The 14,267-nt window shown below is 48.9% G+C and overlaps 2 protein-coding genes across 10 annotated transcripts; one reads left to right on the plus strand and one right to left on the minus strand.

The window, feature by feature from the left end:
• The first annotated feature begins 190 nt into the window (after positions 1 to 190).
• Positions 191 to 7,757, plus strand: stard14 (START domain containing 14). Its single transcript, XM_088597306.1, has 6 exons — positions 191 to 1,167; positions 2,618 to 2,765; positions 3,793 to 3,896; positions 4,480 to 4,597; positions 4,838 to 4,890; positions 5,570 to 7,757. Exons 1-6 carry the CDS (start codon positions 979 to 981, stop codon positions 5,783 to 5,785), a joined length of 828 nt encoding a protein of 275 aa, XP_088453432.1. The 5' UTR covers positions 191 to 978; the 3' UTR covers positions 5,786 to 7,757.
• A 1,311-nt stretch (positions 7,758 to 9,068) lies between these two features.
• Positions 9,069 to 13,684, minus strand: pdzd11 (PDZ domain containing 11). Of its 9 annotated transcripts, none has more exons than XM_088597311.1 (6): positions 13,529 to 13,684; positions 12,005 to 12,108; positions 11,153 to 11,327; positions 10,946 to 11,044; positions 10,404 to 10,464; positions 9,069 to 9,516 (listed from the first exon to the last, which is right to left on the minus strand). In XM_088597311.1, the coding sequence occupies exons 1-6, from the start codon at positions 13,667 to 13,669 to the stop codon at positions 9,482 to 9,484; spliced, it is 615 nt and encodes a 204-aa protein (XP_088453437.1). In that variant the 5' UTR covers positions 13,670 to 13,684; the 3' UTR covers positions 9,069 to 9,481. The 9 variants fall into 9 exon arrangements, with proteins under 9 accessions (XP_088453437.1, XP_088453445.1, XP_088453440.1 ...); XM_088597319.1 differs by having other exon boundaries at positions 11,153 to 11,293; positions 13,529 to 13,648; XM_088597314.1 differs by having other exon boundaries at positions 12,005 to 12,141; positions 13,529 to 13,615.
• Positions 13,685 to 14,267: the final 583 nt, after the last annotated feature.

Here is a 14,267-nt window from a genome sequence, read left to right on the forward strand (position 1 = left end):
ATCGCGAAAGCTACGTGGCAGTGATCGAGGCGTGACTCAGAGTGGGAACTTGTCACGGCGTTGTGGAGGTGAGTCGTTTCGGTATGACGCCCTCCTAAAAAAAAAAATCAGGCAGCCTATCGCAAGTCCTGTCCAGCCCAGCTCTGCTTTCGTGCCCATAGTGACAAGTTAACGGGGGATAACTTCGAGACCAATTGAAAACGTCTCCCCTGCGGCTGGGTCAGTCCCAGGAGGGCGTAGAAAGCAAGCCGTGCGCTTCCCGTATTCTGCAACGCCGCTGCACGTTTTCCTATTGCGTAGCCCTGTGCCGGGACAGGGCGCAAAGCAGTCTTCTCTACGGCCGCAATCATGATATTGCAAGACTGTGCAGTTCCGGGCTCCGGCTCGCCTCCTTAGCAACCTGTGAGTTACCCCACCTGTCAGGTTTGTTGAGCTGAGAACCTGCTAGGAGTCCGGCGGAGTTCACATAGTTTGCAACTCCTGGACGGGCCCTTCATCTACATAATGCCGGGAGCAGAGAAGGTCTTATCAGAGGAACTGCGGGGTGTGTTGCTTTTGACGCACCTGCCGTGATTCGCCGGAAGTTTCGCCTCGGGGGTAGAGAGAGGGAGAGAGAGTGAAGGTCTGGTATGTTCAGCAGGAAAGGAATCCCAGACAGAGGAATCCGGCTGGACCAGACTGGGCAAACCCGAGGGAGATAAGCACTCGAGGTCCGTTCATCGCAGCGCAGAGACTCGGAGCCTGGGAGAGACGCGCACAGGACTGACTTGGTCTGCCCAGACAACTCGCCGAACTGTCCCGAGGGGGGGTTGCACAGGAGAGACTGCGGGCACCGCGGCGGGTGATGACCCGTGAAAAAGAGCTGAGCATCCGCTAAATTTATAGGTTGTCAGATTTGCTTTAACGCCCCCTCACACACACACACAAACAAACAAAGCAGCGTCTAATCCGGAGAGTCTGTCGCCTCCAAGATCAGGAATGGCGAGGGGTTCGGCGGTGGTCCCGGACGACTCGGTTTTCTCCGACTTCAGACGGCAGTGCCAGTCTAAAGAGAACTGGGTCAGCAAGTACCGCCACGGCGGGATGGAGGTCTGGGTCGAGGTGGCCCCGGTGCCGGCGGCGCAGGACAGGGGGAAGAACCACGTGTCTAAAGTGCACAAGATCAAGGTAAGTGGAGCGAATTACCTGGAGGCTCGGTGGCGAGAGCGAAGGGCAGCGTTTTAACGCAAACAGCGTGAGGACGGGCTGCGTGCAATCGCGTGTGTCTTGACCGCTGTTTCGCTCTTGTTGTAAATTCACATTCCGACTCTTATCGCTGCGTTCTGGGTGACAAAACTCTCCATTGATCGAAAACACCGAGCCCTAACGGTTATCATCGTTATCATTTGCTGTGATACGATAGTCTGGCCTCGTGCTCGAGCTAAAAGTAATATATATATATAATCTGAAACCGTGCTTGTGGATTTAAATAGTATTTGTCTGCTGTTCAGGTACGCGAACACGATGCTTCCGTTTCAAGGAACTCCTGTTTTTCAATGCAGTGGGGGCAGTTTTCTTCGGCATTGTGGAAGTAGCAGGTGTTCAACACCAGTTCTGTGTAAAAATATTTTTGCCTAATGCTATACAACCATGTTAACGGTATCGTAACACTCTCTGCTGTGTCCCATTAGAATATGCAAATATATCTAATGCTGTTGAAGTTCAAAATGTTCCGCAGGATCACGTTTTCTAATACAGCAACAGCATATAGTAGGGAGATCACCAGTGCTCTCTCTAGGCCTGTTACAGACTGGTGTCCTGTTCAGAGGGGAGCTGCTCTTACTGTTTCGACCCAGCAATTACTGCTGAAAAGGAGAGAGATTGAGTATTGGGCGGGGCAGAGCGCTGTACAGAGTAATAATCTTTAGCTTGTTAAAAAAGAGAATCAATAGGAACTACACCTCAGGAATACCAATACTGAAAACCACTCCGCGTCAGATTACAGAAGTGTGTGCACATTTTGTGACTGTAAATGCCTTTTGTCTCTTCTGCAGCAGCCTGACCAAACTCCTGTGCACAGTGCCCTTAACTGGCCCTGCTGCAGTTTCCTGGTCAGTTCTTGTGTCCTCTGGGTCAGTTGCGGGCAGCTCCAGTGTAGGAGAGCCTCAGCAGGCCGTGCGGAGCAGCCTTCAATCTGTAGTCTGTAAACACTCAAACGTGGCTCTTGATCATTGCACTGAGTTAATTCGTTAAATGAAGTCCCCTCAGCAGCAGCCAACTGTCGCCCTTGAGAGTTACATTGTGTTGGTATTTGTGTTCTGAATGACCTACACAGCCTTGCACCGCTACACCCAGTTAGCTGTTGTCACACGCACTGCTTTCAGTCACGAAGCCTGACCGCCTGTTAACACCTTCCAGCTCGGTCACAGCAGGTGGCACTTTTCCATGAGTTCTCCTTCCGCTCATCGGGCTTGGCATCTGAGTAGCCTGGCCTGCTTTTCATCGGCTGCCCCTGGCTTTTGCAGTGTTCTTGCCCATCCTGCAGCAGCAGCAGCAGCAGGAGGAGGAGGAGGAGGAGGAGGAGGAAGAAGAAGAAGAGGTGGTCAGTGGGGTTACTCTCTCTCTCTGCTGTTCGTAGTGCAAGATGACCATCAACGACGTGTCGGCGGCCACCATGTACGACGTTCTGCACGACGGCGCATACCGCAAGAAATGGGACCCCACCGTGCTGGAGAGCTACGATATCGCCCGCATCACGGACAACGCCGATGTGGGGTACTACTCTTGTAAGTCGGGCTGCTGCCCTCCTGCACTGTTTTCAGCAACAGGCTTTATTAAATCAGAGTGAGGCCTGAGAACAATGGCGCGATCTTTGCTGGGTGGATCGTGGAGAAGTGGAGGCCATCAGGAGATAGCTGGGACAGTGTCTTGGGGTACAGGGTTCAGAGGTCTAGGTGTGGTCACCCCAATCAAGGTGGCAGTCAAGCCTTAAATGTGCTCTGCTGTAGCCCAGGATGAGCAAATGATATTTCTGGAATTTCCGCGGACTTGCAGAATCGAGTTTCCTGTCACGCGTAACCCCCTTACTTGCAATTTTGAAAGCCTTTTCCCCTTGTTCTGTAAATTGCTTCTCCCAGCTGCTGCTCTGAACCTCTTCCCCCCCACCCAGTCTGGTAAACCTCCAGGTTAGGGTCAGTTCGGGATCTAAGTTATTGTTGCCAGCGTACACTCGGCATGGCTGGGGATCTGTGTGCAAACAGATGGGTGCTGTCCCCAGAGCTCCTCAGACAACGTGCAGGTTTCATTTAGAGTTCATATTCAGCCAACGCTTGGGTTCTTTTTTTTTGTAGCAAAATAAACTTTATTTCAAAGAAAAACGTCCCAAAAAAGTAAGCATTGTCGCAATCTGTACGTGTGCTAACACGTTATGAAACTGCCATCAAATAAAAACTTTCCAAAAGAGGTGGTTTTCAATTTGGTTATTTTTAGCTTCTTGACTTTTTGTCTGTGCGAAGGTCTTATTGACATAGAGCCCTGATTCAGCTTCAACAGAATGTCCCCACATTGAGCGCTGGCATGTGGTGAGGAAAATTATCCTAGTCTGCCATGCAGGTGAGTAATGCAATCAGATGCCTTGTATGGGACAGACCTGGCAGGGTTAGATGCGTCCTCTGTTTCTGCCAAGGGGAGAGGGGGAAGTGGCGGTCTCGTTGTGCCGTGACAGGGCCCTGTTACTGAACCTGCTGGTGGGGTCGGAATGGAGAGGAGCACTGTGGGTAAGGAGGGGGCGTGTCCTCTTGCTTGTGTTCCCAGGGATCTGTCCAAAGCCGCTGAAGAACAGAGATGTGGTGACCCTGAGGGCCTGGCAGGTGAAGGACAACGCATACATGATCATCAACTACTCCGTCAAGCACCCGGTACGTCCCCTCTCTCTCCCCCTGGGCCGGCCGGTGCCCCCTCTTCATTCTGCCCCTGGGAAGACCTCGTTCAGTCCTCCTCTTGCTGTTCGGCACCAAAACGAAACTTCACCCGCAATGAAGTAGACCTGAAACTCACAGCTGGCCCCCTGTACACATGGAAGAAGGTGCTGTTCGGGGTTATAAAAAGTCATTTGTCCTGGAAGGACCTCTACACTAATCCCCACAACACCTCGATACTGTCTGTGTGAGGACATTCCCTCAGGTTTGGTTCTTGCTTGTATAGTTATGCCTGCATGTGCACAACACACCCCCTTCACTCTAAATTGGCATCGTATTCTCTTCCCTGTTCGCAGGGGTGTTGGCACAGCGATTTAATAAGCAAATAGTTCTACCCGAGTTTGGTGTTCTGTATCGATGTCCCAGTGAACGCAGATGAAGGCCCAAATGTGTGTGTCTGCTGGAGGTCATTAGTGGAAGGAGTGAGATAAGATGTTCCAGTGGGAGAGAGTGGTGTGTGGTGGCTGGAACACTAACGTTCCTGGGGGTTTCACGGGTGCCCTGATCCCTGGTTCTGTTGTAGAAATACCCCCCCCGTAAGGACCTGGTGAGGGCGATCTCCATCCTGACGGGGTACCTGCTGGAGCCGACTGGGCCCGACAGCTGCACCTTCACCTACCTGTCGCAGGCCGACCCTAAAGGTGAGAGCCGCCATGCTCCCTCTTCCGTCTGTCTCTTCTGCCGGGATCGATCAGCGGGAAGCCTGGCTCCCTCCCTCATGAGCGCCGCGCTGGAAGACCCCGGCAGGGCGTGTTTTTGGCAAGGGCGGAGTGGCCTGTTTTTGCCCTATCTGAAGGGGAGGGGTTAGTAAAGACAAACCCGAATCCCGGAGCATTTCCCTGCGTACTCATTCCTCATCCCTCGTCCCTCCCTTCTTCCAGGTTCTCTTCCGAAGTGGGTGGTGAACAAGGCCTCGCAGTACCTGGCTCCGAAGGTAAGGGCAGTTTCCGCTCGCTAGCTGTGACGGTCTCCGTAGCAACACTGGAAATTCCAGTTCTGGCGGCAGGAATGCAGGGGGCCGACGTCGAGACTGGAAACTGTGTGAACTGACATCTCGCGGGGCAGGTTCTGCGTGCCCGCAGGCTTGCGATGCGAAAGTCCCCGATGTCGATGATTCCTTCTGGAGAGGAGTTTCACAGTATCCACCTGGCCCAGCTCGAACCCCTCTGTCAGGGTAGCTTTATGTATTATTATCTTTTTGTTCTGTACTACATCAGAGCTTTAGATTGAGCATATTGAGTTGAGAAGCATCAGTGGTGATGCATTCAAGGATCTGCTAGTAAAGGAAAGGGAAGGTCTTGTGTTTGTATGGCGGGGAGCAAAGCTAACCTTGGAGAACCTGTTGAATTCACGCAGGAGGTTACAGACAAGAGGAGGGTGTTCGGTAGTTTGTAGCTATGCTGTGGTCCGAGGATCTCATCCTGCTGTTTCCTGAAGGCAGCCAAAAGCCAGGGCTCATTCCTGACCCGCACAGCTCTTCTCATTCTTGTTGAGGCTAAAGAAACGTAAAGAAACCTACAAAACTTAAACGGAAGGAAGATTGCCGAAAAACGAGGCCCCCCTGATTTAAAAACGTGCCCCCTGCTCACGTCCGCCTCCTGCCTTTCTCCCAGGTGCTGAAGTGCGTGCACAAGGCCGGCCAGCAGTATCCCGAGTGGAAGAAGCAGAACTCCCCGGACAAGAAGCCCTGGTACCACCCCGAACAGAGCACCCTGCCCTCAATGGAGGCGTCGGAGCTGGCTATCCAGCGCGGAGAGTCCCTGGAGAACGTGGACGAGAGCGGGGTGAGGGAGAGCCGGGAGAACGAGGAGGCGGAGGACAGCAGCTGAGACGCCCGCTCTCATCGGCGCCACCAAGAGACAGCTCCGCAGCTCTGCAGTTCATCCGTCAGAGCCACCAGGAAAGGGACACGTTTCCTGGGAGAGCGCGGGGGCGTCGGACCCTTTCTAAACCTCTTTCACCTGTCTGGCCTTGTTCGATTTCAGAACAGGACAGCAGGATTTAAAAAAAACTGGGAATGGGCATTCAGTGCTTGCGCGGCAGACTTTAATTACAATTAGAGTGCGTCTGTAACGTTCCCCAGAATCACTCACAAGGCAGACAACCTGAAAAATCTAACTTCCAGTCCCCTTCCTGGCATTTTAAAATAGTTGGTCATGTTAAATTGAGCTTTTTGTCTTTTTCAGATGTCATGAGCACCATTTCCTTTTCTGTACAAATCTGTGATTTAGGAACTGTATGGTATTCGTCTCCCTTCCCCTTTTTGATTCCTTTAAAATGGTGCTAATGCAACACCTGACAATGAGAAAATGACAAATACGAAAACCTGTATTCTCTTCTTTAAGTGTTCTAGAGCAGGGCTGAGCGACCTGATCCCTGGTTTTATTCCATCTCTGATATTCAGTTGCTTGTTTGCATTAAGTATGAAATAAGTAGCTGCATCACCTGTTGCTTTTACAGGGAAGAACAGTGACAAACGAGATGCCATTCAGTCCAACTGGCCCATTTGGTTACTTCATTGCTAATTGATCCCAGGTTTTCATGCAGCAGCTTCTTGTAAGAAGTCGGGGTATCAGCTGAAGCAGTGCGCTGCGCAGCTTGTTCCATACTCCCACAACCCTTTGGGTAAAGAAACGCCTCCTGTTCTCAGTTTTAAATGCACACAGTAGTTTCTACAGTATATGGGAAAAACCTTTTAATCTATATGTGTAAAACCTACAGCGCACTTACCTATAAGAATGGGTGGGTTTCTCATCCCTGGTTTAAAGTATTTTTTGTGGCCAAAGGTTATGCACTGGTGGTCATTTGTTTTAATTAATAAGCTGCTTTTAAAGAATCCATCCATGGTGTGAGGCTGAGGCCTGGCCCTAGTTCTCTATTGCTGGGGAAGCCCAATCATTTTACTTTTCCATCCACTGTGAGCAGAGCAGAAATGGAGCGAAGTTGTTCCCAGGGAGATTCCGTGCCATCTCCTCTCTGCCTCATTTTTAGAAGAGTTTTGGCTTGTCTGCTGAGCCATGTAACAAGCAATCCTGCAGCAGGCCTGCCTCTGCTCGGGATTTGTGTTTCACAACATTTAAACAGGACGTGGCACTTCTGGCTGCAGAATTGTGATACCCTGTCTGACAACGGGTTAGCAACAAATCGGATCCATTTTTCCTCCCAGCATGACGATGGGGTATCCTTTTTTTCTGAATCCAGTTGCAGGGGTTGCACAGTTATGTTTTTTTGAGGGAGAGACGTGATCGGTCGTAACGGAAAGTGGAGGATTAACACTCTCTTTTCTCTTGAATCTTCGGCGGCACACAGAAGTCTTAAGGTTTAACAAACTGAAACATCGCAGGTCATTTGGAGACTCTTGCTGAAAAGAGGCCTGGTAACAGACCTGAGCATTGTTGTCAAACAACCTGCATGCTGTTGCTAAAGGTTCGAGTGACTGCTGGGCCTCTGGGCCTGCTTGTGCAATGCTATCCTATACCCTCGGTGAGGTGCAGGTGTCTGGTTACAGAGCGCTGCCCCTGCCTTGCAGCCCTGTCCTTCACCGAAACTCTCCGCTGGAAGGAATGCAGCCCGGCGACTTTCAGACCAAATCACACAAGCGCCAAGGTGCCTCTCCTTTCTGAAGTGCCTAGCCTTTTCTTTTTGTTATTGTATCTTTATTTTCGAAGAGAAGAACGTTTAGGTCATATTTAATTTAAGAGAGAGTGTTTTCTATAATTGAGGTAGCGGAACAATGGGTTGTTTTTTTCCGCTAGTTATGAGAATCCATTAAATAAATATTTCCGTTTATTTCTTCTGGAATGCGCCTGGTTTATTGTCTCGGAACAGTGGAACGTATTCATAGAGTAATAAAACTGAAATAGTGGAAAAAGTAGAGAGAAAATATTTTTGGTGTACACCATTCTTCTAGTGCAATGAAAAATATTAATTTGCCACAGGTAATTTCTGGAAACGACATGTCACAAGACATTGGGGGGGTCTTTTGTCCAGGAAACCAGAAGGCCAAAGGATTTGCAGCTCTCTGGATTTATCCACGGTGATAGAGTGATGCAAACTGCTTGCCCATAACTGCTTTCTTAAAGGTCCTTATGGGTGTAGGTGTTAATACTCGTAAGCCGTTTTTGTTAAAGAGACGTTTCACAACTGAGAAAGCCACTACCTAACACACCTTAAAACCTGGTAGAGCCTGTAGGCCAGAGACAAAACTTCAAAACACATCTGAACTCAGTGGGAGAAGAAACACGCAGGAAATGCTGGTTAGTAACACAGAGTTAAACATGAAAAAGAAATCGGACAAGATTAACCAGGTTTAATATTCTGCTCAGTTTTCATATCTACAGCTGATCCTATCAGCTGGGAGATTTTGAAGATGTGTCAACGCATTGGTATGTTCTGTGCTTAAAACTGCTTTCACTTCTGACATGATGTGTAATGGGCACTAGAACAACTACTCCAAAAACGCAGGGCCTCATTTTATGTCAAAAATAACCTACGTGTGACCTAGAAAGATGCATTAGCCTGTATATACAATTTTTGTTAATAAGATGGTTTTATTTTTTTTTTAAATGGTTTAACTTTAACTGATCATGATCTCGATCTGTCAGCGACAAGTTTATCTGCAGACAGTGAAAACATGGAGATTTTTCACAACTGAATGCTATAATCGGAGCAGTTGTGCATTTCTGGAAAAGTGAGGTGGCATGTTCGGGGATGATATGCAGATATCTGACTTGCCAAGGCAGTTCAACAGGAAGCTGAAATGGGACACTTTCCTGCTTGTGCAGGCCCCAATCCGCCCCAGCAGTGTAGACCACAAGCCCAAGAACAGGCTGACCAGCGTGCTGTACTGGATGAAACAACAGACCTCTTTGACTTTATACGCACCCTTTTTTAAATATGTAAATCTTTTAAAAGATAAAAATTATATACAGATGGAGACATGGGGAGTTTGGTTGAAGGAAAAAAATGGTATTCCAATCCATCTCATTAAGAGGTCTTACTCTGCCTCTCTCTCCCGATCACAAACACACCCCTAACTCTTCCCATATTCCTATACCTTCACATCTGTTGTAGACATTCATCTTGCCAAATGACAGACAAAGCCATTTCAAATTAAACCTGGAATAACATGTTTAATAAAGACTTTTCTGGATTTCATATCATCATAGTACAACTTCAGTCTCAGACTGACCTGAGAACACTCTAAAATCTCCATTCTTTGTCAGTACAGTAATAATATGTACATTTTCTTAGTGCCCCTACTGACTTCAGAGTCACAGCTCTAGTCAAGAGTGTGGCAGACTGGTTAAAGCACCAGGCCTGTTCTGGGGGGGGGGGTTCAAATCCTAGGCAGGATACTACTGTTGTACCTTTGAGCAAGGCAATGCACTCAAATTGCTCCAGTTAAAAACCGGCTGTATGAGTTAGTATACTTGGGAAACAGAGGGAAGAACCAGCAAAACTGACACACTTCCTTTCCTCCAGATGCTCCAGTGTGTCCAACAGGTGCAGTGCACTGCTGCCACCTAGTGCACAGTCCTCTCCCTCTGTCGCTGGTAATCTGAGCAGAAAACAAGTTAATATCAGTATCTTATTAAGCTCTGGCCCTAATAATTAAAACCCTCAACGCGGGACAGGAGCCATGAAGGCACTGCATAGGCTAGAAAGATATTCACTCTTCCAAATAGATAGGATACCTAGGAATGCATTCAAAAGCTCTCCTTGTTTTGCATAGTTCGTGTGATTATACTCATTCCACAGAAGATTAGGTACTGCACAGAAAAAGATTAGTAGTAAAGATGATCATTTCGAGCTGGACTTTGTGCAGTGGGCCTTTAGTTCTCCTAAAATGAACTAGTCCAAAACCATGCTAAATCATCAATTTAAGGATTAAACGATTGCACAAGAACCATCCTGCCTTTAATTATTCCCCCCTAACAAGAGCTCGAGGATGTGCAGAACTGGAGCATTCCCAGGGGTGGCAAAGGATGTGAACACCACCTCCAGCCAGAAGGTCAAGCTCACACACACCAACGCCAACAGGGCTGGGAACCACGGCAAGGCCTCGCCATCGGCTGTCTGGGGGAAGCCTGAAGGTCTTCCCCCTCTGCGTGTCTGGAGGACGGGAGAAAAACCGGCTCCGCGTCCTCCTCTCACTGCAGGCCGGGCTCGTGTCATTCCGCTGGGGCTCGATAACGACGCATGCAAACCATTCCGTTCTGCCCACCTGCAGGAAACACGCTTGAAGATCTGTTCATCAGCCAGCAGCAGAGGCCGTGAAGCACTGAACATTCAGGCTGGTGAGGCTGGAGGGCTCTTTTTTGCCCAATTTTGTTGTGAAAGTGAAAAGGTTTCAAATTCAGCGTGCACTGGTGATAAACAGAAACGAAAGCAAGCAAAGCCACTGACAGGCTGCTACTGGGAGAGGGGCGCGAGAGCCGTACTCACTGTAGGGGAAGAAGCGCACCCTCATCAGGATCTCTCTGGCAGTTTTCAGAATCTCCACAGCCTGGGGGAGGCAAGGGGAAAAAAAGGGCAGAAGAAGTATGAAAAACCATAATCCTGAACACTGATACACTGAAGGTGTTTACACAGCACAGGGCTTCACTCCTCCTGCCAGCCCAGACCCATAACAGCGGCACGAGCCAAACTGCAGCCATAACCCATAGTACTGGCAGGATGATTCTTATTGCTGAGCAGACGCCCAGGGGCACAGCTTCCAGTGATGACATTATGTGCGAAGCGCAAGAAAAAAATCACTGCGCAAGAGGGCGATCAGCCAGCACAAAGCTGGAGGTGCAGTGCACCTTCCACAGCACGCAGACTCGAGCACCGTGAGCTCATACACCCCGGCAGCGCAGATACTGAGCCACTCCGGTGGCCGGTGTTCACTGGGACCCGAAGCTCCTCCCGTGAGAAGGTCTTAAGGGCTCTGAGCGGAGCACGAGCCCCAGTCAGGAAGAGCGCAGGGGCCGCGCTGGCAGGCTCACCCTCGAGTGCTCGATGTCCTGGAAGTCGACGTCGTTCACACACAGCACCTGGTCCCCCTCCTGCAGCCCCGCCCTGTGGGCATCCGAGTCGGGCACCACCTGCCGGCGCACAGAGAGAAGGGACCGGCCCGTCAGCACCGAGGGGGAGAGGGGTCTGTCAAGCTACGACGGGGCTGCCCTCCCAACAGCGCAGAGCCGGGGGCCCACCTTGGAGATGAAGATGCCCAGCTGGGAGGCTTTCCCCCCGCGGATGTTGAAGCCCAGCTGCGCCCCCGGAGGCTTCTTCAGGACGATGGTCCGCGGCAGAAACTGCGACAGCTCGTTGTTGTAGTCGTGGTGGTGGATCCGCTGGGGAGGGGACGGCAGGAGGGTTCTGTAGGCACTGGGCCGGCACACAGAGCAGGACCACACAGCTTCACTGGAGCAGGGCTGGCCCCCCAGAGCTCACCCTGACCTGACCTGACCTGACCTGACCTGACAGCACCGGCTTCTGAGGGTCACGTCGCCCGGCCAGTTAACTGGATCAATTAAATCAGGAATTTGGACCTGCGGGCCTGGAAAGCCACAGGGTCTTCCGAGTTCCCACGATTGACTTCAGCTCTCTGAGACCTGGGCTGGCCACCCCCGCACTGGATGAACTGTATTCATTTACTGTCATTTGTATTTTTTGTAATATTGTATATCTTGTTAAGCGGGTCTACTAGCTGAAAACTAGTGTGTCAAGCCGAATGCAAACTTGAGTAAAAAGTAGAACAACTGGTAATAATGAAAGAGAAAGTCTGTGATATTCAGCTGAGATGCACAAGGGTGTGAATAGCTGTATAATTGCTGTCCCTGTGCTTCAAATATTCTCATGGCAGGTTTCAGACACACCCATGTAAAACTAGAACACAAGTCAAAATTCTGGAAGACCACCTGAAGGCAAATGTTTAATCACAACCATTTTTAACCTCAAACCCTTAACACCTTAACCAAAAGCAAGCTAAAGAAAGTCTGATGTGTAAAAGACAGACTGCTAGACACTGCAGGGGCTGTGGGACATCAAGTCCCTGAAAATACCTCCTGTGGGGGTATCCATGCTGGGGGGTTTTCATATGAAGGCAGGAAGACCACCGGGAGCTGATAGTCATCGTAGGGAATCTTCTGGTCCATGAGTGCCACACCTGTCACAAGCCACAACACCGAGGCTCTGAGGACTGCGAACAGGAGGAACCTCTTTACACAGAGGGTTGTGGGTGTCTGGAACAAGCAAACTAGCCGTGTGCACAGTACTCGAAACACACTGGAACACTGCCCCTTTGAACAGTAATCAAAAGCCGCTGGACAAGGTTATAACAATATATGTGAATGATATTGTAGGAAAGCAGAAGGCCCTCAGTGCATGTTTGGAATTAATATTCCTCCTAAGCCCTCTCTGTCTATACCCAGATCAGAGGAAACTCCTGCTCAAAATGTGTCTGCTGTCTCACACCATTGCTATTTTTAAGCTCATCTCAAGACATTTTTGTCTTTCCATCTGCATGCACAGTTTGAACTGATCAAATCTTATTGTTGTTAGTGGTGATTCCTGATTTCTGTGTGTTTTTTATTGTACTCTTTTTATTGTACAATGATTTAGAACTTTTTCCATCGTTAATATCTACACAAGCGTAAATTGAAATTTACTGTTTATTACTCTCTATATTTTCCCCGGTCTCTTTTTTGTAAATTCGGAGATATAGTCATTTCTGAATCGTAGTCACGTAGCACACCTTGAAGGAAAACACCTCAGGCAAATTTCCTGCGGAAAACAACGTTAAGAATGACATGATTCTACCTGCACTACCGGATTCACTCCCTGAAATTAATTTTGCCTACCGCACTTTAAAACAACATCCCTTAGATCAGTTGCGCAAGTCATTTAACCACCCTGCTGTAAAATCATTTATCGCCAGTTTTCACACACCCAAAAAAAAAGTTTCAAAGTCGCGGAATCGGGTGAGAAATTGAAAGACATGCAGGAGAGATTCAAGGAGAGATACATGGGAGATCTTGTTCATCAAAATACTTTTCACTGAACCGTGTCATAACGAGAAGAACGCTGCTTGTATCCTTCACCTGGGGGTGAGCAGATGAACATTTAGCGGCCGCTCAGAAGAGGGAGTTCTGCGTGTTGACATTACATCTGAGTGAAATAAAGCATCTGTCGCGGACTGCCACCGCGAAGGGTCGGTTCCGTATTAAAGAATGAGCAAGGACTAAGCCGAAGCTACGAATGCATTATATTTCCTAGTCGACAAACCCGTCTTTAACTGTAACAGATGACACCGTTTTATACACAAATCACCCTCGCCGCTCTGCGCGCAGGGTAAATATCAGTTTGAAATTCCAAGAGCTATCGGGTGGTTCATGCCTACGAAAAAACATCAGGCAGCGGGTGTCCCTGAACCTAAGCCTTAAATCAGTACGTCCTGTCTACCTGATTCAGGTGTTACACGCTACACTAAACCCATTCACTCCTCATCTGCGAGCAGGGAAATCAAACCGCGGCGATCTTACAGTTTGGGTTATATAACATTAAAGGTTGGAAAATTCCGATCTCACCAAGCGGAAGTCAAGTCGCTCCCTGCCAGCCTCAGTCCATGCCACGCCCACCCCCTCCCTCGTCAGCTGACCGGCCTCCACTGTCACATGACTGGAAGCGCCTGCCCCCGTGCGGTCCGTGTGAGAGAATATGTTGGGCATTACGGCGCAAAGCAAGAATCCCCAAGAGTTTGGGGAATTATGGCCACTACATCGGAAAATATTTTGTTACTCTGGAATCAGTCCAGAAAAGAATACCCACATATATTTCTAGGCTGAAGTAATTTACCTAAACTGACATTCTGACTTTTGAACTGAACCTTTTTAGTCTTCAATACTGAGAACAACAATAATAATAATAATTCTTTACACTTACAGTATATAGCGCTTTCTGGACACTCCACTCAAAGGACTCCCCTCCGCCACCAGTCTGCAGCCCCACCTGGATGATGCACCAGTCTTCTGCCCACACACCAGCTCTCAGTGGGGAGGAGAGCAGAGGGATGAAACCAGTTCAGAGATGGGGATCATGGGGAGGCCATGACTGGTAAACGCCAGGGGTAAAATAACTGTAAAAGGCGTTTATGTCACGTTTAGGTCGAATATTTTATCATCGCTACCGTTCTGTCTTCAAAGTTAAAAAAAATAGTTCATAAATCTATTTTATATATATAAATATATAAATATGTTTTACAGTATATTGTCTATGTTGTTTTTTTCAGTACCATAGAAGTTTCCACGTAGTCTGTGTGCAAACACT

Source organism: Lepisosteus platostomus, chromosome 10 (genome assembly GCF_059453375.1).
Source record: "Lepisosteus platostomus isolate fLepPlt1 chromosome 10, fLepPlt1.hap1, whole genome shotgun sequence".
Classification (NCBI taxonomy): Eukaryota; Metazoa; Chordata; class Actinopteri; order Semionotiformes; family Lepisosteidae; genus Lepisosteus; species Lepisosteus platostomus.